This window comes from Elgaria multicarinata, chromosome 8 (assembly GCF_023053635.1).
Source record: "Elgaria multicarinata webbii isolate HBS135686 ecotype San Diego chromosome 8, rElgMul1.1.pri, whole genome shotgun sequence".
Lineage (NCBI taxonomy): Eukaryota > Metazoa > Chordata > Lepidosauria > Squamata > Anguidae > Elgaria > Elgaria multicarinata.
Genome location: NC_086178.1, coordinates 7926700 through 7952024, shown reverse-complemented (window position 1 = coordinate 7952024; position 25325 = coordinate 7926700). Strand labels below are relative to the sequence as shown.

The window sequence follows — 25325 nt, the reverse complement described above, 5'->3', positions numbered from 1 at the left end:
GAACCACACATAATGCCAGACATTTATCCTCCCTCCCTTTCGCTCTCTGGCCAATAGCGAACCCCGGGATCATCCCTGTGCGTCCACATGATGCACAGGGGATCCCGGGATCAGGGAGGAATCATCCCTCCCTTGCCCCGGGATATGGCCCTACACTGTGGACCCGGTTTTTCCGCAGTCCTGGGCTGAGCCTGAGACCACGGAATGTGTGGCCCGTTGCCATGGTTTGACCCAGCTCTGCGCGATTACTCACGCGGAGCCAGGAGGAGTGCTGCGCCCACCGGAGGTAGGGTGGGGGAAGCGGGGAAATTAATTTAAATTTTTAAAAAAGCACTTACTTTTGCACACGAGTAGTCATGTGCTCCTGTTTCTTTAAAAAATAATGGCTGGCGCACCACCTCTCTTCCTGAGGTCGCCACGCCTCACGTGTAAACGGAGGAGGGATCTTGTGATAATCACATCGTGGGATCTTCCCTCCTCCATCGTGGAATAAAAGGTAGGTCTAGCTAAGCCCTCTCTCTCTCTGCTAGGAAGCTGCCTTTTTAAAAGGTTTGCTTCTTCAGCAGTTTGAGTAGCTAGAAGCTTTAAAGAAAGAGGCAGCAATGCACATACTTCTTCCCTGCATATGTATATGCCTGTGTTACAGCTTGACTATGGGCGTTAAAGATGAGAGAGAGACAGAGAGAGGCCTGGTTCAGACAACACGCTAAACCATGCTGCCTAACCACAAAATGGTTAAAGGAATGCATTAACCTTAATGCCTTCCACTAACCACTTTGTGGTTGATCAGCATGGTTTAGCATGTTGTCTGACTCTGAACCAGGCCAGACAGTGGCCTGGTTCAGACAACACTCTGGGCTTTGTGGTTAGCTTAACCATGTTCAGCTGTTAACGCCAACCACATGCGGAATGCTTGCAGACAACACTTTTAACCCCTTTGTGGTTAAGTTTTCCTTAGTGAGCCTAACCACAATGTGGTTAATGGGGCAGATGGTTAGGGAAAACGTGTGTCAGACAACACCGTAAACCATGGTTAAGCATTCTGTTAACCATTTTGTGGTTAAGCAGCATGGTTTAGCGTGTTGTCTGAACAGGGTCACTATCAGGGAAGCACAAGTTTTAGCTTGTGTGGGGTTTCAGTGGCCATCTATGCTGATCCTGCTAGACTCTATGGCCTAATCTAAACCAAGCAGGCTATTTCACTATGAAAGTGGTATATAAGAGTCAGGAGCCACACTACCGCTTTATAGGGGTATTGAAGTGCACCTGCAACTGTTGGGGGCCATTGACACATACAATATAATGCTTTCACAGCACTATATTGTGCTAGGTGTGGCTCCTGCCTTTTATATACCGCTTTCATACCCCTTTCGCAGTGCAATATCCTGCTTGGTGTAGATCTGTTATTGGCCTGCTAGGCCTATCTGTCATTGCTTCCACTAATCAGAGATCAACTTAGCACCTTGAATGTTGACCCACTGAATCAGTGAGTTTGACACTTGGAAAAATTTTCATCCAGAAGGTTAGCAATGTTACCCTACTGTAATTCTGCAACTACATGGGAGGCCTGCTTTTCCTTGAACTGGCGTGCGAACAAAGGACAAAGATCTCACTCTGATGAGTCCACCCCTATCAAGCCCATCAGAGTGCCAATTGGCTGAGAGATCCTCTCCCTGGGAAGGTGCTGACATTGCAGTTGTGCAGCTGCTCCTCACCAGCCTTTCCTTCCTTCTCTGCCAGCTTGCACATCCCACAAACTATGGCCCCGATAAGAACTCAGCTTAATTTACACATGCAGTGACTAACAAGAAGCAGATAGATCATACACAGATTTCTGCAGACTGTAACACATGCCTGCATCATTGCCTAGGATCACATACCCTTTGCACGTGCGAAGATCTCCACAAGCTCAAGGGCCTCTTCAATTATTTCATCCTCCGTACCTTTCTTCCCCAGTCCCAGCTTTCGCATAGTACCTACACCAAACCGTCTCTGCTGCTTCCAGGTGTGGCCATTTGAAAGTACAATTCCTGAAGCCATCAGAATCAATGAGAAATTAGTTCTTGCAAATAATAATAATAATAATAATAATAATAATAATAATAATGTGCTTAATGTATTGCAGTTCATGTCTGTCCATGCAAGAACTACCTGTTCTTTCAGAACCAAAGAAATGTAAAGTTGATGTACAATCAGTCTAGAAGAATGTTATGTCTCTGATACTGGCTGGCATGGTAGGTTTCAGAAAATGTATATAAGAAAAGGTCTTCATTCTCTCCCAGTTTCAAGCACTCTTGGGATTCAGGGTTGTTTCACTCAATATATTTTTTCCTTCAAGCAGTTTTGAACATTCCCTTTCATGTGCTAGTGCAAGAGATGAAGCAGAAGATTAACGAAACCCCAGCAAGTAGAGCAACACTACTATTGCAATGGGACATACTGGTATTTCCTGCAGCAAACCATGTGTGGCTATCCCTATGAAAGCGCCCACGTCGTTAAGCAACTTGAATATTGCGTCCAGTTCTGAGCACCACACTTCAAGAAGGATGCAGACAAGCTGGAGGGGGTTCAGAGGAGGGCAACCAGGATGATCAGGGGTCTGGAAACAAAGCCCTATGAGGAGAGACTGAAAGAACTGGGCATGTTTAGCCTGGAAAAGAGAAGGCTGAGGGGAGATAGCACTCTTCAAATACTTGAAAGGTTGTCACACAGAGGAGGGCCAGGATCTCTTCTCCATCTTCCCAGAATGCAGGACATGGAATAATCGGCTCAAGCTACAGGAAGCCAGATTCTGGTTGGGTATCAGAGAAAAATTCCTGTTAGAGCAGTACTCCCACACTAGAGGCCTTCAAGAGGCAGCTGGGCAGCCATCTGTCAGGTATGCTTTAAGGTGGATTCCTACGTTGAGCAGGGGGTTTGACTTGATGGTCTTATAGGACCCTTCCAACTCTACTATTCTATGATTCTATGATTGAACTGGGTTTCCCAGATGGGTCTACAGTGGTATACACTTGTATGTGATGTCAACATATTACATCTTTTCCATGGGAAATACCAGTTTTTCCTTTAGTTACAGTGACCATATGTCCGGTTTTAACTGGACATATCTGGACATGGGGGTCAAACCATATACGGGGGGAAATCAGTGATTTCCCCACTTTGTCAGGGGGAAAACACTTTTTTTAAAAAAAAACTGTTTAAGGCCCTCGGGGCTCTCCTTGGTTGCCGCGATGACACCGAGAAGTCACAGTGATGACCAAGGAGAGGCCTGGATGTAAGCTTGGGCGAGCCTTAAACCGCACGTTACCGAGACATGCGGTTTAAGGCCCGCCCACACTTTCATCCAAGGAGAGTCCGGGATGAAAGCATGGGTGAGCCTTAAACCGCGCATCTCAGGAACGTGCGTTTTAAGGCCCGTCCAAGCTTACATCCGGGTCTCTCCTTGGTCACTGCTGTGATGTCACTGCAGCGACCAAGGAGAGGCCCGGATGTAAGCTTGGATGGGCCTTAAACCTCGTGTCCCAAGGCTCGCCCAAGCTTACATCTGGGCCTCTCCTTGGTCGCCACCATGACGTCACCGCGGTGACCAAGGTGAGGCCTGGATGTAAGCTTGGACAAGCCTTAAACAGCGCGTTCCTGAGACGCGCAGTTTAAGTCCTGGCCAAGCTTACATCCGGGCCTCTCCTTGGTCACCGCCGTGACATCACAGTGGTGACGGCTGAGGGCAAGGAGATCAACTTTCGATGCCCACAAGAGCAGGGCTGGAATGCCGAGATCACCCTGCAACTGGTGCAGTACAACAACCGCCAGGCCATCCTGGCCTTCAAGTCCACCCAGCAGAAGCAGAAGCACCTCGTCCAGCAGCATGGGCGCCTCCGGAGCACCTCCAGGTACCCACCTTGTCTGCTCTGAGCTGGGCTGCTGGGCCCTGCGAGAGGCTCTGCCAAACGCCACCATTGCAAGTGGCGGTGGCTGAGCAGGGGTCGGAAGTAGATTCTAGGCAGGACCCGTCCTTTCCTCCTCTCCGCCGTGTCAGACGGACCCAATACCAAGAAGCGGGCGAAGAGCAGTGGCCGCGTACAAACTATCCCTCTTGCCCAAAGCGGTCGCCTTTGTATGCAGCTGCCAGCAGCTTCGCCCATTTCACATGTTCAAAAGCAAATGCAAGGTTAGCTCTTTTGATACGTTTAGAGGTATGTGCGTGTGCATGTTATTGCATGTGGTATGTGGTGTGTGTGTGTGTGTGACAGAGAGAGAGAGAGGGGTGGCCAGACATGATGACCATATGTCTTTTATGCCTTTTCCTGTATGGGCATATTTTCTGTGTGGATGAGAGCAGCATATGAATTGAAGCAGCTCTTATTCAAGTCTGTCTTTTATCCTTGCACTAGAGGATGTCATTCCTCTTACTTGCTGAACTAATATCAGCCTATGGGCTCTCCAGGTGCTTTGCCACATAACATCTGCTCTCTGCTTCTGCTGGGTTGCTGGATGGATTCTTGTGCCGCTAAACTCTGGGAAGGAGAAGGGGGAAAGAGGGCAATGGCCTGTTGGTGTCTCTTATCTAAGGTGATTCCAGATGAGGCTATTTGGTGCAAACATGCTGCCTCATTTGTGACATTTAAAGGTGGCGTTCAGAAAACATTCAATTGATAGCCTTGCTTTGAGTGAATGGATGCATGTGCATGCTTGCAGTGTGTGTGTGGTGGTTTGAGAAGACAGGATACCCTGGAGAAGAGGCGGATGCTAGGGAAAGTGGAAGGCAAAAGGAAGAGGGGCCGACCAAGGGCAAGATGGAGGGATGAGGTTCTGGAGGTGACAGACTTGACCTTGGGGGAGCTAGGGGTGGCGACAGCTGACAGAAAGCTCTGGTGTGGGCTGGTCCATGAAGTCACAAAGAGTCGGAAGCGACTGAACGAATAAACAACAACGTTGACCAAGGCTATATTTGGCTGGGCATGTTGGTAGGCATGCCCCTTTGTGGGCTGGGCATGTTGGTGGGCACGCCCCCTTGGGGTGGCCATGCTGTCCTCCTTTTTGGTTTCCAAAATATGGTCACCCCACCTTTAGTAGTTTCAGGGGTCCCTTACTTTTTTGGGTCAGTGGGCATATTGGGAATGTTGAGGGATATTGTAGACATTGCACAAAATGGTTGCCCTGTGGTCTTGCTGGTTCACAAAATGGCTGCCATGGTGAGCATTGCTGGTGACAAAACACTAATTTCCCAGAAAACAAACTGATGTGACTAACAGAGAAATAATGTTCCCCAAAGTCTAAATAGAATACACAGGTGGGATCTAAACAGCAAAACACATTATTGGAAATAAAGATGGCCTTGCAGGCTAACATTTCAGCCTCCCAATTTAATGTTTTAATTATTATTTTTAAAAAAAAGATTAAAAATTAAAATTAAAAACTAGGGAGCGGAGAACCTGGCAGGTCCCAAGAGAGCACCTTTAACTGTTGTGATGAAGAGGGAATTTCACCAGGTTCTCCATATATACAAATAACAGGTACTGTGTTGGAGAACCAAGTCATAACAGAATGAAGTGTTCTCAGTCAGCTGCCCATATTATTATTATTTATTAATTATTACATTTTTATGCTGCCTCATAGCTGAAGCTCTCTGGGTGGTATACAAAAGAATAAAACATTAAACATTAAAAAAGTGATATACAAAGTTTTTAACAAACCAGACAGCATAAAAAGACAACATCCATTTAAAAACAACTTTGAACTCTCAGCCAGTCCTGAAGATAGATCTGGGGTTGATTAAAACTCAACATATGGTGTTAAATGCCTGGGAAAAGAGAAAAGTCTTGACCTGGCACCGAAAAGATAACAATGGCGCCAGGTGGGCCTCATCGGGGGGATTGTTCCATAATTGGAGGGCCATCACTGAGAAGGCCCTCTCCCATGTTGCCATACTCCGAGCTTCCCTCGGAGTAGGCACCCAAAGGGGGGCCTCAAATGTTGAGCACAGTGTACCAGTAAGTTCATGTCAGGAGAGGCATTCCATCAGGTATTGTGGTCCTGAGCCATGTAAGAATTTATAGGTTAAAATCAGCATCTTGAATCGGGCTCAGAAATATACAGGAAACATACATTATTCATGATTGTAAGTTCACATAACATATTTGCTCAAATGAGCGCGTGCCTGACAAAAAATAAGGCCTGTTTGCATAGAGAAACAGTGTATCGTGTGAACAGCCCCTTATGAGACATCCTATTGATACCAAAATCTTGGGACATGAATGGAGTTGTCTATCCTTTGGTGCCACCATGGGGATACTGGGTGAATCTACACCTGCTGGCATTTCAGCACAGAGGAGGGATGCTTCTGAATTTTCCTGCTTCCATGATTGGCACTCACGGGGCACATGTGACTGATCTTTCCCATAATTACAGGAGTGTCTTTGCGGGAGCATTTGTGCCCCATTAATGTGCTTGCGCATGTATATTGGCAGAAGTGGGCAGGGCTAGGGTGATGGGCACGGGGCACAGTTGGTTTTTTTAATGAGTTGTGAGGGATGTGCATGAGCGCAGGCACGCAGCAACACATTGGGGGATAGGAACTTTGTAGAATATGCGCTTCTGCGCAGAGATATGCTTGTATTTTTTAAAAAAAACAAGCACACTCGGAAGTAAAATACGCCCATACTCTAACCCTAACCCTCACAACTGATTGGCTGTTCACTGAGCCCAGAACTCACAGTGAACAGCAACGACATCGCAAAGGAAGGGCACACCGCAAACGTTCCTCGGAATGGAAGCGGGAGAGCCAGAAAAAACGCAACAAAACCAATCACGGAAATTCCAGTTTCCACTGCAGGAGCAGTTGAATGTCATGTGGCCCATTAGTGATGACTGTGATACAGTCCTGCCTTAAACGGCTGGTGTAGACTCCCACAGTGTTTTTGGTAGCCTCAGGACTAGCAATTTTTCACGATACAGGCATACCACTGGGGGGAAAAGGCAGTTGATGTCTGTCTCTTGAGCTCCTAATCTTTGAAAAATTGCTGCCAACGATAAACACCAACACATCTGCAACTCAATTCCATGATGTAAAATTATAAAATTAAAAGTATGTATACACATAGGTGGGGATGAATGGGGAATGAATATGTTGAGCAGCTTGTGGAATTCTCAGCCTTAGCCGTATCTAGGGTGACCATATGCAAAGGAGGACCGGGCTCCTGTATCTTTAACAGTTGCACAGAAAAGGGAATTTCAGCAGATGTCATTTGTATATATGGAGAACCTGGTGAAATTTCATGTTCATCACAACAGTTAAAGGTGCAGGACCTATACTAGAGTGACCAGATTTAAAAGAGGGCAGGGCACCTGCAGTTTTAACTGTTGTGATGAAGAGGAAATTTCACCAGGTTCCCCATATATACAAATGGCACCTGCTGAAATTCCCTTTTCTATGTAACTATTAAAGATACAGGAGCCCTGTCCTCCTTATTTAGGCCACTAAGGGTAGAAAAGCCCTAAGAAAGCTCAACCATATTAAAAAGAGACTGAAGGTAGAGTTGCCAATATTTTTCCCCAACTACACCAAGTAGGATATTGCACTACGAAAGCGGTATATAAAAGACAGGAGCCATACTACTGCTTTATAGTGATATTGAAGCACACTGACAACTGTTGGGGCCCATTGACACATACGATATACCACTTCCATACTGCTTTCATAGTGCTCTATCCTGTTTGGTGTAGATCAGGCTATTTATTTATTTATTTATTTATTTATTTATTACATTTATATGTAATTTAAATTTTTCCTTTTTTCCTCCCAAGGAACCCAAGGTGGTGTATATAATCATCATCTTCTCCATGTTATCCTCACAACAACCCTGTGAGGTAGGTTGGGCTGAGAGTCTGTGACTGGCCCAAAGTCACCCAGTGGGTTTCCATGGCCGAGTGGGGACTAGAACCCGGATCTCCTGACTCCCAGTCCAACACCTTAGTCACTACACCACACTGGCTCTAGGCCTATGTGTTTCCAGACAGAAAGCTCCTTACAAGAACAATCAAAAGGCATTGTACAACTATTCTATTGTTCCCTCTTTAACATTTCTTTTTCTGGTAAGAAAAAGATGGAAGGAATGGTGGAAGAATACAGGCAGGCTACAAATTGACATCAACATTATCTGGACCCTCTATAAAATACTGTCAGTGAGGCAGGGTGATCACACAATATTATCCTTGTCTGGAAGTCCAAAAGCATAGTTGGTAAAGGCAGGGAAATTCCTGGATTTTAGGAAAAAGGTGATTTTACTATATTGGACTTTCTGGGAAGATTATTAGGGGGAAATCTTCTCTTAAAGCAGTATAAAATGTCTTATAATCCAATGCTATTGCCAAATATTAAGAATTAAGAATTTTAAAAAGTAAACAAGTAAAATGTAATCATTGTATTAAAAGGAAGATACACATTGAAAAGCAGGTTCATCATGAATTCTGGATAACTGGACTAAAAAATATTGGTCAACTTGACCTGGATAGTATCCAAAGAGAAAATGCTGACTTAAAGCCCTATCACTTGGGCCAAAATGTTATTTGAATAATTAACAGTTGTAAGGCTGTATTATTCTAGGTCAAAAGTGTACTTAAAGTTTTTGCTTACTAATTAATGAGCAGAAAACATTGTGTCAGACATATGTATTAAAAAGCTTGATATTCAGATGTCTAGAAAAAAATTATAGACTTAAGTTTAATCGGCAAATTTTGAGTAAGGAATGATCTTTTCAGTGGTATGATTCAAACCGGAACATAGCCAACTCCGCGTATGCCTTTTTATATGTTCTAAAATTTTTTAGGAATGTTTAATAACAAAGAGATAATTAAGACTGTGAGCCCTAATTTATGGGACAATAGATAATATTAGCTACGAGGTCATTTCTACGAGCTTTTATATTGTATTTTATATTATGGTTTTATACGGTTGTTTTATACTTTGAATGGTTTTAATTTTTGTGAACCGCCCAGAGAGCTCCGGCTATTGGGCGGTATAGAAATGTAATAAGTAAATAAATAAATAAATAAATTTCTACCCAAATAAGGTACAAATGTCTACTGATTTTAGAATGTGTGAGCTTCTTATGAGGAGCCCACCAGACCTGTATAACTGTCAGGTGAACAGCTTATTTAGTATTGAAAACAGGGGGCTGTCTAAAAGAATGGACCACGCATTCGCTCAGGGGCTTTCTGGTGAAGCTATGCAGAAAAAAAGTTGGGGACTTAGGAACTTACCGGCGGAGGCATTGCCGGGCAGATGGCAACCCTGATTGGTCAATGTCTGCCCAGGCAGAGGGCATGGGGCGGGCCCAGTGAGCCTAATCCTAATGGCCACTGGAAAGCCTGTGCTGCATCCGTCCATCAAGATTGCTCGCCGCCTCCCTGCACCAGCAATACCACAAGGTTTGACAGTGGAGTGGCAACAACTCAGCGCTGTGAAGCCAGCCTCCAGAACTTGGAACTGAGAATGCAATGTCTCCTTTTTCACTTGTTAACATTAGAAGTATAAGAACAAGAAATGATTAAGAAATTCCATTTCCTGCCAAACTATTAAGATCTTATAATTTTAACAAAAATCTGTATCTCAACAACAACAAAAATGTGTTTATGTTACATGTTATGCAGGTTATATTTTGATGTGATGCTACAAGCATATCGCTAATAAAAATGAAAAATGGATCAAAAAGATTTTCCTTTATTAATTCTTGGTAGAACAAAAAAAAAATGACTCCACCTGAAACAATTTTGGTGTACACTTTGTTTGAAGTGTATTGATCAGCTATGGGTATGGCTTAAGGCTTCCTAAATACTAGAACTATAGATTGAAAATGCTCAACAAATGACAAATTCATAACATCTCTGGGCGGTTTTTGTGAACCGCCCAGAGAGCTCTGGCTATTGGGCAGTATAGAAATGTAATAAATAAATAAAAATAAATAAATAAATAAATAAATAAATAAACATCTGCCATTGTTATTTCCAGAGGTCACCTGCGGAAGAAATCTCCAGCTGACCGAAATATTCAGAGAATTCCCTTGTTCTTTTTGTTGGGTGATTCTCTACGATTCACTAAAGAAAAGACCAGTTAAAAAAAAAGAAGAGAAAACTACCCAGACAAACCTTATTCTTCAGAACAACCCACCTCTTCCTTTTCCTGTAGCTTCAAGGAAAGGGGTCACTGGTCGGTCAATGAACTCTTCTGAGTAGTTGGTTAATCCTTCTTTCACGGCTTGGAATCCAGATAGAATTACTGCAGGTTTATACCCTATCCATATTGCGTAAATGTTTCCGTATTGCTTTGCCAGCTGCCATTTGGATCAAAACAGAGAAGATAAATGTTAGTTTCAAAGCAGATTATTTCAAACTTCAGCCTTCCTCGCTTCTGCAGTTTCTGACTATGGCCCTTTCTTCACCGTCCGTTTTTCCAGGGATCACCCCTGGATCATCCCTGTGTGTCCAAATGACACACAGGGGATCTCAGGAGCAGGGAGGGATGAGCCCTTCATTTCCCCGGGATAACTGAGACCTCAGTTATCCCAGTTTTACCTGCACTCCCAGGACAATCCCAAGGACCACAGGTGGTGTGGGTACCTGTCCTGGCTTCTTCCCTCCTCCCCGTGAGTCGCGGGGATCATCAGAGGAAGGAGCCAAGACAGGGTGAGCCTAGGGCCACCAGAGGTGGACTGGGAAGTGGGGGCGGGGCTTCTTTTTTTTTTTTACCTTAATTTTTGCTGGACTGCAAGTGCGCTCCAGTTCTTTCTCTTTTTTTAAAAAAAATGGCCACCGCAATGGGCACAATGCCCGGGACATTGCACAGCCCATGTGGACTGAGGGCGACAATCCTGGAAGCAGGTAAGTCCAGGATCGACCCCTCTGCCTTCCTCTACGCCCGTAGGTGTTGAAAGGACCCTACGTGCACCTCTGCTCTTTGCCCATTCTCTCACACAATCCCAAAACACACATTACATGCACACACACACACCAGCTGATATATATATATATATATATATATATATATATATATATATATTCTCCAACTCACACCCATCTAATATCAGAGCAACATAGCCACTGGCCCCATTCAGAAGACACCTTAAACCATGGCTTTAACCATGGTGGTTAAGCCAGAAAGCAGGGCTGTGTTCAGAAGACACCTTAAACCATGGCTTTAACCACGGTGGTTAAGCCAGAAAGCAGGGCTGTGTTCAGAAGACACCTTAAACCATGGCTTTAACCACAGTGAATAAGGCTTTTTGAACCTTGAGCCTTATTAAGCTTTCTGGCTTAACCACTGTGGTTAAAGCCTGGTTTAAGGTGTCTCCTGAACAGGGCCAGTCACTACTAGGGGCCCTTCTTACTGCCAAAGCAGGAAAATTAGCCAATCATTGCCTAAGGCATCTTCACTCTCCCTAATTCCTTTAATTTTGTATATCTGTTTTTAATGTTCACTGTTTTTAATTTTTGTAAACCGCCTGGAGATCTTCGGCTATGGGGCAGTATATAAATGTAATAAATAATAATAATAAATTATAATAAGTTCTATTCATCATCATCATTTATTATACGGTCACAGACCCAATGAGAAACACTGGCAGACATCATTAAGACAGTAAAAACACAATCATTAAATCGTTATGGTGAAGGCAAAGAAATTATTAAAACATACGCATGTTTAAAATATCGTAACATAGATTTCTCTCCCTAGAGAGAGAGCTCTAGGAAGACCCATCTCAGAGGGAATGTGGCTAAAAATTTGGGGATTGATTGATAAGCGCACTTATTCACTCTCAGTTTGGGAATCCCAGTATAAATGAATGTTAAGATGGTACCTAACACCAGAACGTTTAAATAAAATTCAGACTGTTAATTATTTTAAGTGTTGGAAGTGCCATGTAGTTAATGCTAATCTTAAACGTATGTGGTGGGATTGCCCTCTTGCCTCAATATATTGGTCTCAGATAACTCAAACCATTGCAGATATAATTGGTCACCCATTAAGACCATCCTTGATGTTGATAATTGTTCAGATTATTCCTGATGAAATCCCTGGTAATTTAAAATCCTTGGTTACAATAACGATAATTGCAACTAAGATTATTTGGCCCAGAAGGTGGAAAGCGGCACAATCTCCAGCAGAAAATGAATGGCTGAGAAAATGTCTGGAACTTGCAGTTATGGATAAGCTGACTGACTATATAAAAAGGAGGGAAGGAGTTTTAAGAGGCAAAGACTATATGGAAAGGTGGGCATGTTTTGTTCAGTTTCGGAATAATAGGTATGAAAATCAGAGACTTGAAATGTTTTTGTTTCAATAATTATCTGTATCATAATTGTTTGTATTATAATTATTATTCTTTTTTATTTATTAAGAGTTGTAAAAATGTTTATTATGTATGGAAATGCTTGATGGCATGTTCCTATTCTTCCCTCCCCCACGCCCTTTCTTTTTTCTTCCTGCTTCTCTATTAGAGGTTTGCACTTTTATCTTGTTTTCCTTATTGTCATATTTGCAAATTAAAATAAAATCTATTTATATATATATATATATATATATATATATCGTAACATAGTTAAAACACCTGAGACCAAGAGAGAGAAAAGGAAAACTTGAAATAGAAGTTGCAATTACGTTGGGGAAATTGTCATATGAGTCCTTTGTACAGAGAAAAGGAACCTAGCCACTGCGTATTCCAAATACAGCTCAGATGACCTTCCAGGGCATTTCCTCATGATAGGGCCAAGAAGTCTATTTCGTTCCTCCCTGGGAAGGCTGCATTAAAAAAAAAATGCCCTAACAATTCAACTGCTTCATCACCACAACCACACAAGCGATCCTCATATGGTGTGTCCTGAAAGTGCCCTACTAATATTGCAGAAGAGAGGCAGTTGAATCTTGCCCTTGAAAAAATATGGCGGTACTTGGGGATGGTCAAATAGTCCAAACATCTGGCATATCTAGAAAATTCAAAATTTAGACCAAGATGCAATGGAGATCAGGATCTACATGCTTTTGACATAGCGTATTGAACAGAGTGACCATATGAAAAAGAGGACAGGGCTCCTGTATCTTTAACTGTTGTATTGAAAAGGGAATTTCAGCAGGTGTCATTTGTATATATGGGGAACCTGGTGAAATTCCCTCTTGGTGCAGGAGCTATAATAGAGTGACCAGATTTAAAAGAGGGCAGGGCTCCTGCAACTTTATGTGTGGTGATGAAGAGGGAATTTCATCAGGTTCTCCATATATACAAATGACACCTGCTGAAATTTATTTATTTATTTATTTATTTATTTATTTATTACATTTTTATACCGCCCAACAGCTGAAGCTCTCTGGGCGGTTCACAAAAATTAAAACCATAGTAAAAAAAACCAACAGGTTAAAAGCACAAATACAAAATACAGTATAAAAAGCACAACCAGGATAAAACCACACAGCAAAATTGATATAAGATTAAAATACAGAGTTAAAACAGTAAAATTTAAGTTAAAATTAAGTGTTAAAATACTGAGAGAATAAAAAGGTCTTTAACAATACAACTGTTAAAGATACAGGAGCCCTGTCCTCCTTTTCATATGGTCACCCTAAGTGTATTGAAGATCAATCTCCTTAATCCATTGTTCTACAATAAGTTTTGCTACAGGATAATCGCGTGTATAGAGGAAATCCATAGATAAACCTAATAAGGACAGTTTGGCTGTGTAGCCTTTGGAACATGAGCTTGTAAAAACATCCCTTTGCAGCAGATAAGGATAGCTTTGGGGTGGATCAGCATATATAACCTTTAGCCAATATCAAAAGAAAAGGCACCAAGCTCTGCCTTTTATCGATGGAAGGCCAGCTTCCAAGCATAGTTCAGCAGATGGCACACACCTGGGCATACCAAAGAGTGAGTACAGGAATTTTGAAAGGGTGCATTCAACAGTTTGATTAAATCCCTGAATCCATATTGGAATAGCATACCAATAATAAGTTCTAGGCAACAGATAGAACATCAGCTCAAAATCTGTGCCTCTTTCGGAACTTTTGTGGTCTTCCTTTTCCAGGTGAAGCAGATTCAGCGTTAGATGTTGACAACTGGGATCTGCAACAAACTTTTGCAGCGTGGAATGCCCCTGCTCAGGGTGCCATGCCATTCCCTAACACCATTTTCATCTTTTCCCCCCAGCAGCCAGTGGGAACTGTGATTGCTCAATGTTTGGTATCGCCTTCTTAGATGCACAGTTTGCAAGCCTGGGGGTCGTGAAGTTTAACTTGAGAGGCTCATAGGTTTATATTTAGGTCAAACGCTCTGAAATGAAAGCATATTAACTATCCAAAATGTTTTTGATTAAAAAAAAATGTAAATCTTCATTATTTTGTTTTGTGTAGAATTTCTCACTCAGTGTGGTGTAGTGGCTAAAATGTTGGACTGGGAGTCAGGAGATCTGGGTTCTAGGCCCCACTCAGCCATGGAAACCCCCTGGGTGACTTTGGGCCAGTCACAGACTCTCAGCCCAACCTACCTCACAGGGTTGTTGTTGTGAGGATAAAATGGAGAGGAGGAGAAGGAGGATTATGTACACCGCCTTGTGTTCCTTAGAGGAAAAAAGGCGAGATATAAATGCAATAATAAAATAAATAAAGATAGTGACTAGTGAGGTCTTGGAGTCATGATGGATAGTTCAATGAAAGTGGAAACCCAATATATGGCAGCTGTGTGGGAAAACCAGTGTATGCTAGACTATTAAGGCCACAGCTAGACCTAAGGTTTATCCTGGGATCATCCAGGGTTCGCCCCTGCCTGAGCACTGGATCCCCTGTGTGTCACCTAGATGAACAGGTTTGACCCCTGGACGATCCAGGGATAAACCTTAGGTCTAGCTATGGGCTAAGTGATTGAAAGTAAATTTGGCATCTGCTGGAATTCATTCATTTAATGGATATCATTAACTTTTAAGTCAGACAATGAATGTAACCATTCATTCAGACAATTCTTTCAGGGTTTTTTAAAAAGAAAAGAGTACATAAGAACATAAGAAGAGCCCTGCTGGATCAGACCATTGGTCCATCAGTATCCTTCTCACACAGTGGACAACCAGCTGCCCATGGGATGCCCACAAGCAGGACATGACTACAGCAGTGCCCTCCTGCCCATGTTCCCCAGCAACTGATGTACATAGCCATACTGCTGCTGATACTGGAGGTAGCATATATCCATCGACATTAGTAGCCATTTATTCCTGAATAATTGTTGTTGCAGATGTAACCAAGAGGAAAGAATTCCTGGCTTCTTGGCTGGAATCATGAGAAAACAGAAAACTGTACTGAACTGATTATTGCCTGTATATCTACATTTATGACAGGATACACACTAACTTTAAAATAATCCATAGCTTTGCTGAAAGGCTGACCACATGTATCATTAATATATATTCTTTCTCCACCTAAACCCCCCTCGATGTTAATATTCTAATGATTCGTTATCCACCATTACTGAATTAAGAAAGTAATTCACAACCCTCTTCACACCATGTCTGACTCAGGCAACTAATTATTTTGAAAGAAATACCTTAATGAAAGTGTCGTAATAGAGTTTGAAACCGAACCGCCACATGCCTCCAACGAGAGGAAGACGAAGAGGTCCGGGAGGGTATGGTTTGCGTGACCAGAGCTGTTCCAGGGAATGCCTTATTAGGTTCGGAATCACAGGAAAAGATGGTGACGTCTGCACCATCCTTCCACTCTCTGTGTGCTTTTCAGGTGTAGCTCCATGGTTCGAATGGACTTCCTGTGCTGGCATTTTGCTTCGCATAGAAACATTGCCGCCTCTCTCATTTTCTCAACTGACACCATTTTATATACTCCACTTATTAAAGCCTATAAGTCATCAGACACTTTAACTAACTAGGAATCTGGTCAGCCAGGCCCGTGTTATATTATTATTAATAATTATTATTTATTTATATTGCACCATAATGAATGTACATGTTATTAAAACACTTAATTATTTTACAACCCACTGTAATTGTTTTACGTAGTGCACTGGGGGGGGGAAACATTTCTGTTCTGCTCTGGTCCTTGGATTCGTTTTGTTTTACGATGTTCCTGTTTGTCTACTTTGTGATTATTCCATTTCTGCTCCTGTGGGTTTTCTTAGGACTGTGGTTATTTTTATAGTTGAAATTATAACACATGATAATTTTTATAGTTGAGCAGATACTACTTTTGCTCCTTTTTGTAAGCAGCTTTGTTTTTTCAAGAAAAGTGGGGGAGAGATAGAGAGAGAGAGAGAGAGAGAGAGAGAGAGAGAGAGATGTTTTAAAAGGAATGGAGAGAGGAATTCAGTTATATGTTACTCAACGTATATGTTATGTTACTCAGTGTATGGATGAAGGCTAATAAACTGAAACTCAATCCAGACAAGACTAAGATGCTGTTAGTGGGCGGTTCTTCTGACCGGATGGCTGGTGCTCAAACTGTTCTGGATGGGATTGCACTCTCCCTGAAGGAGCAGGTTCATAGCTTGGGGGTTCTCCTAGAACCATCTCTGTCACTTGAGGCTCAGGCGGCCTCGGTGGCACGGAGTGACTTCTACCAACTCCGTTTGGTGGCCCAGCTACGCCCCTATCTGGACAGGGATAACCTAGCTTCAGTCATCCATAATCTGGTAACCTCCAAGTTAGATTACTGCAATGCCCTCTACGTGGGGCAGCCTTTGAAGATGGTTCAGAAGCTGCAGCTTGTGCAAAATGCAGCAGCTAGATTGATAACTGGAGCAAGGAGGTTTGAACATATAACACCGATTCTGGCCTGCTTGCATTGGCTGCCTATACGCTTCTGAACCTAATTCAAGGTGCTGGTTTTGACCTATAAAGCCCTACACGGCTTGGGACCACAATACCTGATAGAACGCCTCTCCCAACATGAACCTACCTGGACACTGCGCTCAACATCTAAGGTCCTCCTCTGAGTGCTTACTCCGAGGGAAGCTCGGAGTATGGAAACAAGGGAGAGGGCCTTTTCAGTGGTAGCCTCCCAATTATGGAATGATCTCCCCAACGAGGCTCGCCTGGCACCAACATTGTTATCTTTTTGGCACCAGGTCAAGACTTTTCTCTTCTCCAGGCATTTAACAGCATTTAACACTAAGTTGTTGTTTTTTTAACGAACCCCAGAACTGTTGTTTTTAAATGGATACCATTGTTTTTATACTGTGGTTTTAATGTTTTTGATGGTTTTAAATTTTGTATACTTTTTAATGTTCACTGTTTTTTTACTTTTGTAAACCACCCAGAGAGCTTCAGCTATGGGGTGGTATATAAATGTAATAAGTAAAATAAATAAACATATGGTCAGAAGAGAATTTATTATTATTTATTTATTTATTTATTTATTTAGCACCATCAGTGTACATGGTGCTGTAAAGAGTAAAACAATAAAATAACAAAACCCTGCCACATAGGCTTACATTCCAATAAAATCATAATAAAACAATAAGGAAGTTTATTGTTTATTATCAAAAGCCGCTATAATCCAATGCTGGGCAAATAGAAGACCAATCTTGTTCCATAGAGTTACTCAAAATGTAATTTCCTATACGCTTAATAAGTATAGCTGTATAAGTTTAGATGCCACATTAAGACTTTCCTCTCCAAGGTGGCATTTAATTACTAATATGGAGCTTGTCTATAAGCTCTATATACCCTGTCATGGCTGCACAGTTGCGCCCCATTATTTATATGACCCAGCTGCCAACTCACAGCTCCATTGGGCTTTTCCCCACGAAACTGCGCTTTTCCGAAGTGTCATTTTACCGCAACTTTTTACATTGCTCCGAGAGAGAGGCCATGGCTAGACCAGGCCTATATCCCAGGATTGTCCTGGGATCATCCCTGTGCATCCAAATGACACACAGGGGATCCTGGGAGCAGGCAGGGATGACCCCTCCATTTGCCTGGGATAATCCTTAGGTCTAGCTAAGGCCAGAGAGAGACAGACGGACAAACAGAATGGGGCCATGTAGTGGTTTTTCACCCCCACTCCAGTGTCCGATAAAGATTTTTCTGTTTTGCCACACATTTTAGCAGTCTTTAAAGGGGTTCAAAAGAAATGTATTCTAGCTGGCTCTGCTTTTTAGCTTTCTGTTCACATTATTGTTTGATTACGTTACATTTTAAATTAACTAGGCAAGTCACCTTGGGGCACCTTTGGGGGATGAAAGGAAGGGCAGAAATTATTCAATAAATTATAAAAACAAAAAGGAAAACTTTAGATTCAAATCTCATCCATAGGAGCAAATTATTTCAAACAGCAAAGCCTTTGAAGAAACAGGAGTCTACATGACTATCCGCATAATGACTAGGAGCTGGCATATGTACATGGATACCGAAGTTAATTGATTTAATTATAAATTAGCTTGCAACTGTTTACATAATGGGTTCTGAAGAACCTCTCAGTGCAGCAAACATCATTCATTTGACCTCATTTGTTTGAGCTTACAAATCTGAATGAGAATATGAATCCAGTATTTTGTATGGGAGAGACCAATGCAGGATCTAGATGGGAGAGCCCATTATCGTCACTCCTTTGTCATGGAATGATCATTACCTGGTGAAGGTTGGTCTACTGACAACCCACAGCTTCTGCAGGAGTGGAGGACCAGTTAGGAAGATTCACCCTTGGACAGTAATGGAGCCAATAGGATTCTGTGCTACCTTTGGGTGTTCTCAGCTAACATATCTAGGGGCGTTACTAGACGAGGCTCTAGCGCGCAGTCACGTCGAGGCTTCCAGATGACGTTCACGAGGATCCGCCGTTATCCTGCGGTGAAGCCTCTTTCTCCCGACTTTAAAAAAGTGAGTTCTAGTGCGCCTTTTCCTGCCGTCCCGCGGTAATTCGGAGTACGTGTGGGAGGATGTGAGGTCACTGCGGTCCGCACTGGGCAGGAAAAGGCGTGCTAAGGGGGAGTGGTCAGCGGCTTCGGTCAAGCCGCCTCCGCCATTTGCGCCCAGTCCGCCAGCTGGGGCAGCACGGCGGAGCGGCTTTTTTTTTTTTTACTCCCCCAGTGACAGTTTGCGCAGGAACGGAGGAACAGAAAAGTGGCTGGTGACTCCTTGCGGTGGGCAGCTACCGTGGCCGCATAATGGCGGTGCTGTACGCTGCCTGTTAGTGTGGGTACCAGGCTGGCAGAGGGCAGAGCTGTTTGTGGGCTGCTGCCATGGCTACGGCCAGATGTGGGTTGGCTCCTTGGGATGGGGCACAGGGCACAGAGGCGGTCATCGCCGCCGACACCTCAGAGGCATGATGGGAGATGTAGGCACAGAGTGCCCATGCAGACGATTGACCTTGGGTCATATGACACCCGCCACGACCCCCATCAGGAAGTGAGCGCATCAATGTTGACCTTCAAATGCACCAGCAGCACTTCAGCTGGCACTGCCACTGCCGCCGCCGCCGGCATCGCTGACGGCTGCGCAAGTTTGCGGTCTTTCGGACGTGCGCAAACAGTGCAGCGAGCGAAAAAAAAGCCGCGGCAATCAGGCCGGTGTGGCTGCGCAACCGTGCTCGCGGCGGCAGCAGCACAACCGGCGCAAACTTCCACCACAAATCGAAGGCCATAGCTAGACCTAAGGTGTATCCCTGGATCATCCAGGGGTCAAACCTATTCACCTAGGTGACACACGGGGGATCCAGTGCTCAGGCAGGGGCGAACCCTGGATGATCCCAGGATAAACCTTAGGTCTAGCTGTGGCCGTAGAGGAGGAGGAGGCACCACCAAATTGGTGTAGGCCAAACAAGATGGCACAGAATGCAAGCAGTACCTCTTGGTTCTTTTGGAGGTATCTTTAAAAGCCATCCTTAGGTAAAAGCATAAGTTATACATACACATAAACACAGATAGTTTTTTCTGCATCAAAAGGAAATTGATTAAAGTTACAACACATCATGGAAATCTGACCTCAAAATATTCCATTAGCATTCATTAGATAGTAAGAATATAAGAAGCGCCATGCTGGATCAGACCAAGGCCGTAGCTAGACCTAAGGTTTATCCCAGGATTGTCCTGGGGTCAGACCTGTTCACGCACTGGTTATCTCTCGGCTGGACTACTGCAACCTTCTTCTCTCTGGCCTTCCTTCGTCTCACATCAGTCCGCTGGTCTCTGTCCACCACTCTGCCGCTAAGATCATCTTCTTGGCCCGCCGCTCTGACCATGTCACTCCACTTCTGAAATCTCTTCATTGGCTTCCAATTCACTCCAGAATCCAATATAAACTTCTCCTGTTGACCTTCAAAGCTTTTCACGGTCTAGCTCCTGCCTATCTCTCCTCTCTCATCTCACACTATTGCCCCGCTCGTGCTCTCCGCTCCTCTGATGCCATGCTTCTTGCCTGCCCAAGGACCTCTACTTCCCTTACTCGGCTTCGTCCTTTTTCTTCTGCTGCCCCTTACGCCTGGAACGCTCTTCCAGAACGCTTGAGAACTACAAACTCAATCACAGCTTTTAAAACTCAGCTAAAAACTTTTCTGTTCCCTATAGCTTTTAAATATTGAGTTTGTTCTGACTCTATACTGTTTAGCTTCACCCTACCCAGTGCCTGTTTACACTTCCCTGTGCCTGTTTGCATTCTCTTTCCCTCCTTATTGTTTACTACAACTTTATTAGATTGTAAGCCTATGCGGCAGGGTCTTGCTATTTACTGTGTAATCTGTACAGCACCATGTACATTGATGGTGCTATATAAATAAATAATAATAATAAATAATAATAATCTAAGTGCCACACAGGGCATCCAGTGCTCAGGCAGGGGCGAACCCAGGATGATCCTGGGATAAACCTTAGGTCTAGCTACGGCCCAAGTCTCTAGAATCCACTGAAAAGGACTGGCATCAGATTTCGGAATAGGATTTCAAAGGTGCTCCCAAATGAGGTTTTCCTCATGCCACCATCTTGCCTCGTTCACAGAATGTAATGGGGGTTCCAGATGACATCTTCAACTCATAACCCTCCCATGTTAGCCCACCGCTTCTTCCGTTTGTTTTTTCTTACGTAGAAAATCCATTAAGAAGAAAAAGACTGAATAGCTGGAAATTGCCTTCTGATTGAAGGTTCTAGGATCCCTCTGTCTGGAAGTGCCCCTCATCTTATTTTTCTCTTATTTCTGCTTTATGAACCCCTTCCCACCCCCCTTCATATGTTTTAATATGGTTTTAGATTGTAAGACTCTAGGCAGGGTATCGCTGTTTTATTTGTATATTTTGTACAGCACCAAGTACATTGTTGGTGCTATATAAATAAAATCATCATCATCTATTACAGAGGCTCAGGGGCCAAATGGCCATGCTGGTTTATGCAAAATCACTTTCCAGAACACACTGGGTTCATCAACACCAAGCAGGATATTCCACTATGAAAGTGGTATGAAAGCAGTATATAAAAGTCAGGAGCCACACTACTGTTTTATAGCAGTATCGAAGTGCACTGACAACTGTTGGGGCACATGACACATGCCATATACCACTTTCATACCACTTTCATAGTGCTCTATTCTGCTTGGTGTAGATGTGTCAATGGGCCCCAACAGTTGTCAGTGCACTTCAGTACTACTATAAAGCAGTGGTGTGGCCCCTGCCTTTTATATACTGCTTTTATAGTGGGATATCGTGCTTGGTGTAGATGAGCCCAGCAACTCTCCCTTGCGCGCAAGTATCGCAGCAAGATCAGATCCATTGCTCATATTTAGTCACGTAGAAAAAGACACTTTTAAATTAAATCTGCATAGATTTCTCTTCAAGCATCAACTTATTTTTCCTTTAAAAATTGTTAGGCAGTTTACATCCAGGTGGTCTCTAAATATTTGCTTGTGGGCTTATACATTTGCCGATGTAGAGCTCCATCACACCAGCGATTTATCGCACTCTTGCTATGTCTGATATGTGTTTTTGCAGCACAGTACTCACATGACGTCGTCCCTGTCTTGCGCTCAACTTGCCTCTTCCCCTCCCTTTTCCATCTTAATTGGGAGTGGGGAAAGTCCGGTTTTTCCCCCTCTGTGTGCAATAAAGCCACTTCTCTGTCCCATGTATTGCTGTCCTTGCGCTATATCGGACCATCCCATTTTTTGTTGGGGGCATGTGTGTCGAAGGGCGGTCTTGCTGACAAAAGAGGAGGGGGGTTGTTCGCTCAATTGCTGAACTGTGAAAGGGGAGGGAGACAGGGGATCTAACCACCTCACGGAGAAGGAGAGTGAGGCTGCCGTCATGCCCGGGACTTGGTCCCATTCAACTCTATGGTTCTTACTCCTGAGTAGGCATGTCTAAGTTTCCTGACTAAAACAATGTCAGCTTCCCATTGTCATGCCAACATTGACCACAAAGTTCTCCAAAAACTAATTGTAACAATTTCTCTTCACTTATATTGTTAAATATGATCTTAGCGGATAGCATACTGTGTTGTTTTACCATAACTATGGGAAAAAAGGCTAAGGCTATCAATGGCTACTAGCCCTGATGGTTGTGTGCTATCTCCAGTATTCGAGGCAGTAAGCCTGTGTGCACCAGTTGCTGGGGAACATGGGTGGGAGGGTGCTGTTGCACCATGTCCTGCTTGTTCATCCCTGGCCAATGGCTGGTTGGCCACTGTGTGAACCGAGTGCTGGACTAGATGGACCTTGGTCTAATGCAGCATGGCACTTCTAATGTTCTAATGTTCTAATGTTCTAATTGCACAGTTTCAGGCTGCCGTACTATTGTATTTGTGCAGAGAGAGAGCGGGGGGGAAGGAGAACATAGGAGGTGTGGTGGGAGATTTTGCCGGCACAGTAGCAATGCAGGTGAAAAGATACATGAGCTGAATTAGCGAAACAACACACAGATCTGAAAGTGCCCAGTGTTAGATTTGCTAAGGAAACAGAGAGGGAAACCACAGACTCAAATCAGGGGAGTGGGGGAGTAGGTGCGATGGAGCTCTAAGCAACCAGTCCTCTCTGAAGCCACCAATTAGCATCTGATTATATCCTTGAGCAGTGCTGCAGCTGATGCTCTTAGAGCAGGAAGTGATGGGGCTGGATGAATCAGTTCATCAGACTAATATTTAGAGCAATAGGCAACTCCATAAAAACGTCTTGGGTGTTCGCCTCTGGAAAACAATGCACACGGTAGGAATAGGATCTTAGCACAACATAAAACACGCTTCTGGCTTTTTATCAATGCACAGGATCTTCTGTAGGCGGTGCTCCACTTTTCCAGGTACATCAGCATAGCAAACATTTCAGTTGCAGAGCAGTTGTGAGCAAGCAGGCAAAAACACAGGTCCTAAATTGCATGTGAAAATTTTAACATCTGTGTAATTAAATATCTGGGAGATTCCCCCCCTTTTTTTTAAATTTCTCCAGCAGCAAATAGAGAACAGAGAAATACTAGTAAAACAGAACTTAGACCACAACGGCAACCTCGTAGTCCTTTGCCCACTAATGGGTAGTCCCTTGGGTAAATATTCACTGAGTAGGTTGTCTTCTCAGGGGAACAACTTGCCTAGATTAAAGGTAGCAAACAGGAAGACATATTAAACAAACATAAACCCACTTGGGCAGTTGTCTAACCAAGTTCATGGGCAACTTTCTCAGTTTAGCCTAAGACAGAAATGTTGGGGTAGTATCCAAAGTTAGTCCTATGTAGAGTAGACCCATTGAAATGTAGAGTACAGCCATTGAGAGCCAGTGTGGTGTAGTGGCTACAGTGTCGGGCTGGGAGTCGGGAGATCCGGGTTCTAGTCCCCACTCAGCCATGGAAACCCACTGGGTGGCTTTGGGCCAGTCACAGACTCTCAGCCCAACCTACCTCACAAGATGGCTGTTGCTGTTGTTGTGAGGATAGAATGGAGAGGAGGAGGAGGATTATGTATGCCACCTTGGGTTAATGAAGGAAAAAAGGCGGGATATAAATGCAATAATAAAAAATAAAATAAAATTGAAATGAATAAGTCTAGCATTGGATACTACCTAAAGATTTGACTGCTCTAAGCTACAGTGAGATTTTTTAAAGTCAAAACGCACTTCTTCTCAGCTGCCTCAGTTGTTCAATGCAAATGTTGTAGTTTGTGCTGAACAGCTGAGGCATCTCTCACCAGACTTTGACCCCGATGCCTCAAGTGTTCGAAGTAACATTGAACATAACTTCACAGGGCTCCCTTTAGGCCACAGACCAACACCAGCACCAGAATGAGGTGTTTAACTGCCAACTGCCCCCGCTGTGGAATGAGTGGGCAAGAAACTGCCCAGAAGAGGTATCTTGTGAATTAAAATAAACCACCTCCACCCAAACATTCAACATTCAACCTTCCAGTCAGCCAGCTCTGTCATCCCCAGCTGAGGGATGACTGAGCCACCAGCAGCCAAAACTGCAAGGCACATCAGCAAGTGGCAGCCCAGGTGAAGAATCCTTGCCTCATGAGAGACATGCTGCTGAACCCAGCCATGAACCTGAGATTGAGAGCAGGGGCAGCAGTTGGAACATCTGAGTTCTGGAGGGAAACTAGCATACACACGTCTTGTCTATTTTGTTAATTAATTATATGTATTTTATGGTGTTTTGCATTTGTGTTGTACCCCACCTTGATCCAGAGGGAGAGGTGGGTAATAGAATTATTATTATTATTATTATTATTATTGTTGTTGTTGTTGTTGTTGTTGTTGTTGTTGTTGTTGTTGTTATTAAGAATCTCAAGAGAAAAACAAGGGGGGTATCAATGCCGCAGCTACGGTTGGGCCTCAAGGCCAAAGTCCAGAGCCCCACAGGGGTGTAGGTGGAAATGCCCAACCAGAGAATGGAAGATGACGGAGACAGGACAAGATAGACTGCTATCAGCACCTGGGACAGCATGAGCATTATCTATATAGTGCATATCTATAGATGCTATTTTATTATTTTTAATTTAACTACTATTGTTTTCTATAACAAAGTGATGGTTATTCTCAAGTGAATGTGTTTTGCCTCAGGACAGCAGAAGCATACTCCATTTCAATCCTGTAGTCATGATGATGTTTTGATTTAAGTGAGTTTAACATGCAAAGTTTCTCATGCTAAGTGTATTCCATTTTAAATAATAATGATAATAATAACGGTTAGTAAACTGGTGTGTGGTATGTGTGTTTATTTGTTTGCTTGCTCTAGTATATCAGGAATGCAGAAGCAGTTGTTGTAAGACATGGAATAGCTGCAGGGTGGTGGTGGAAAAGAGAAAAATTGGGTAATGGTAGAAAAGGAAAAAGTTAGTTGTAACTGAAGTAATACACATAGCCATCTAAAGGGTTTAGGCCAG

General features: G+C 43.4%; 1 protein-coding gene across 1 annotated transcript in view; it reads right to left on the bottom strand.

Moving 5' to 3' along the window:
- LOC134402413 (cytochrome P450 2J5-like) overlaps positions 1 to 24892 on the bottom strand; it is a 39280-nt gene extending 14388 nt beyond the window's left edge. Inside the window, exons 1-4 of the mRNA XM_063131843.1 lie at positions 24849 to 24892; positions 15576 to 15693; positions 10166 to 10328; positions 1881 to 2030 (exon numbers count right to left, since the gene is read on the bottom strand). Of these exons, the coding sequence (XP_062987913.1) occupies positions 1881 to 2030; positions 10166 to 10328; positions 15576 to 15693; positions 24849 to 24892 (475 nt within the window). The remainder of the gene's footprint in view (positions 1 to 1880; positions 2031 to 10165; positions 10329 to 15575; positions 15694 to 24848) is intronic.
- Positions 24893 to 25325: the final 433 nt, after the last annotated feature.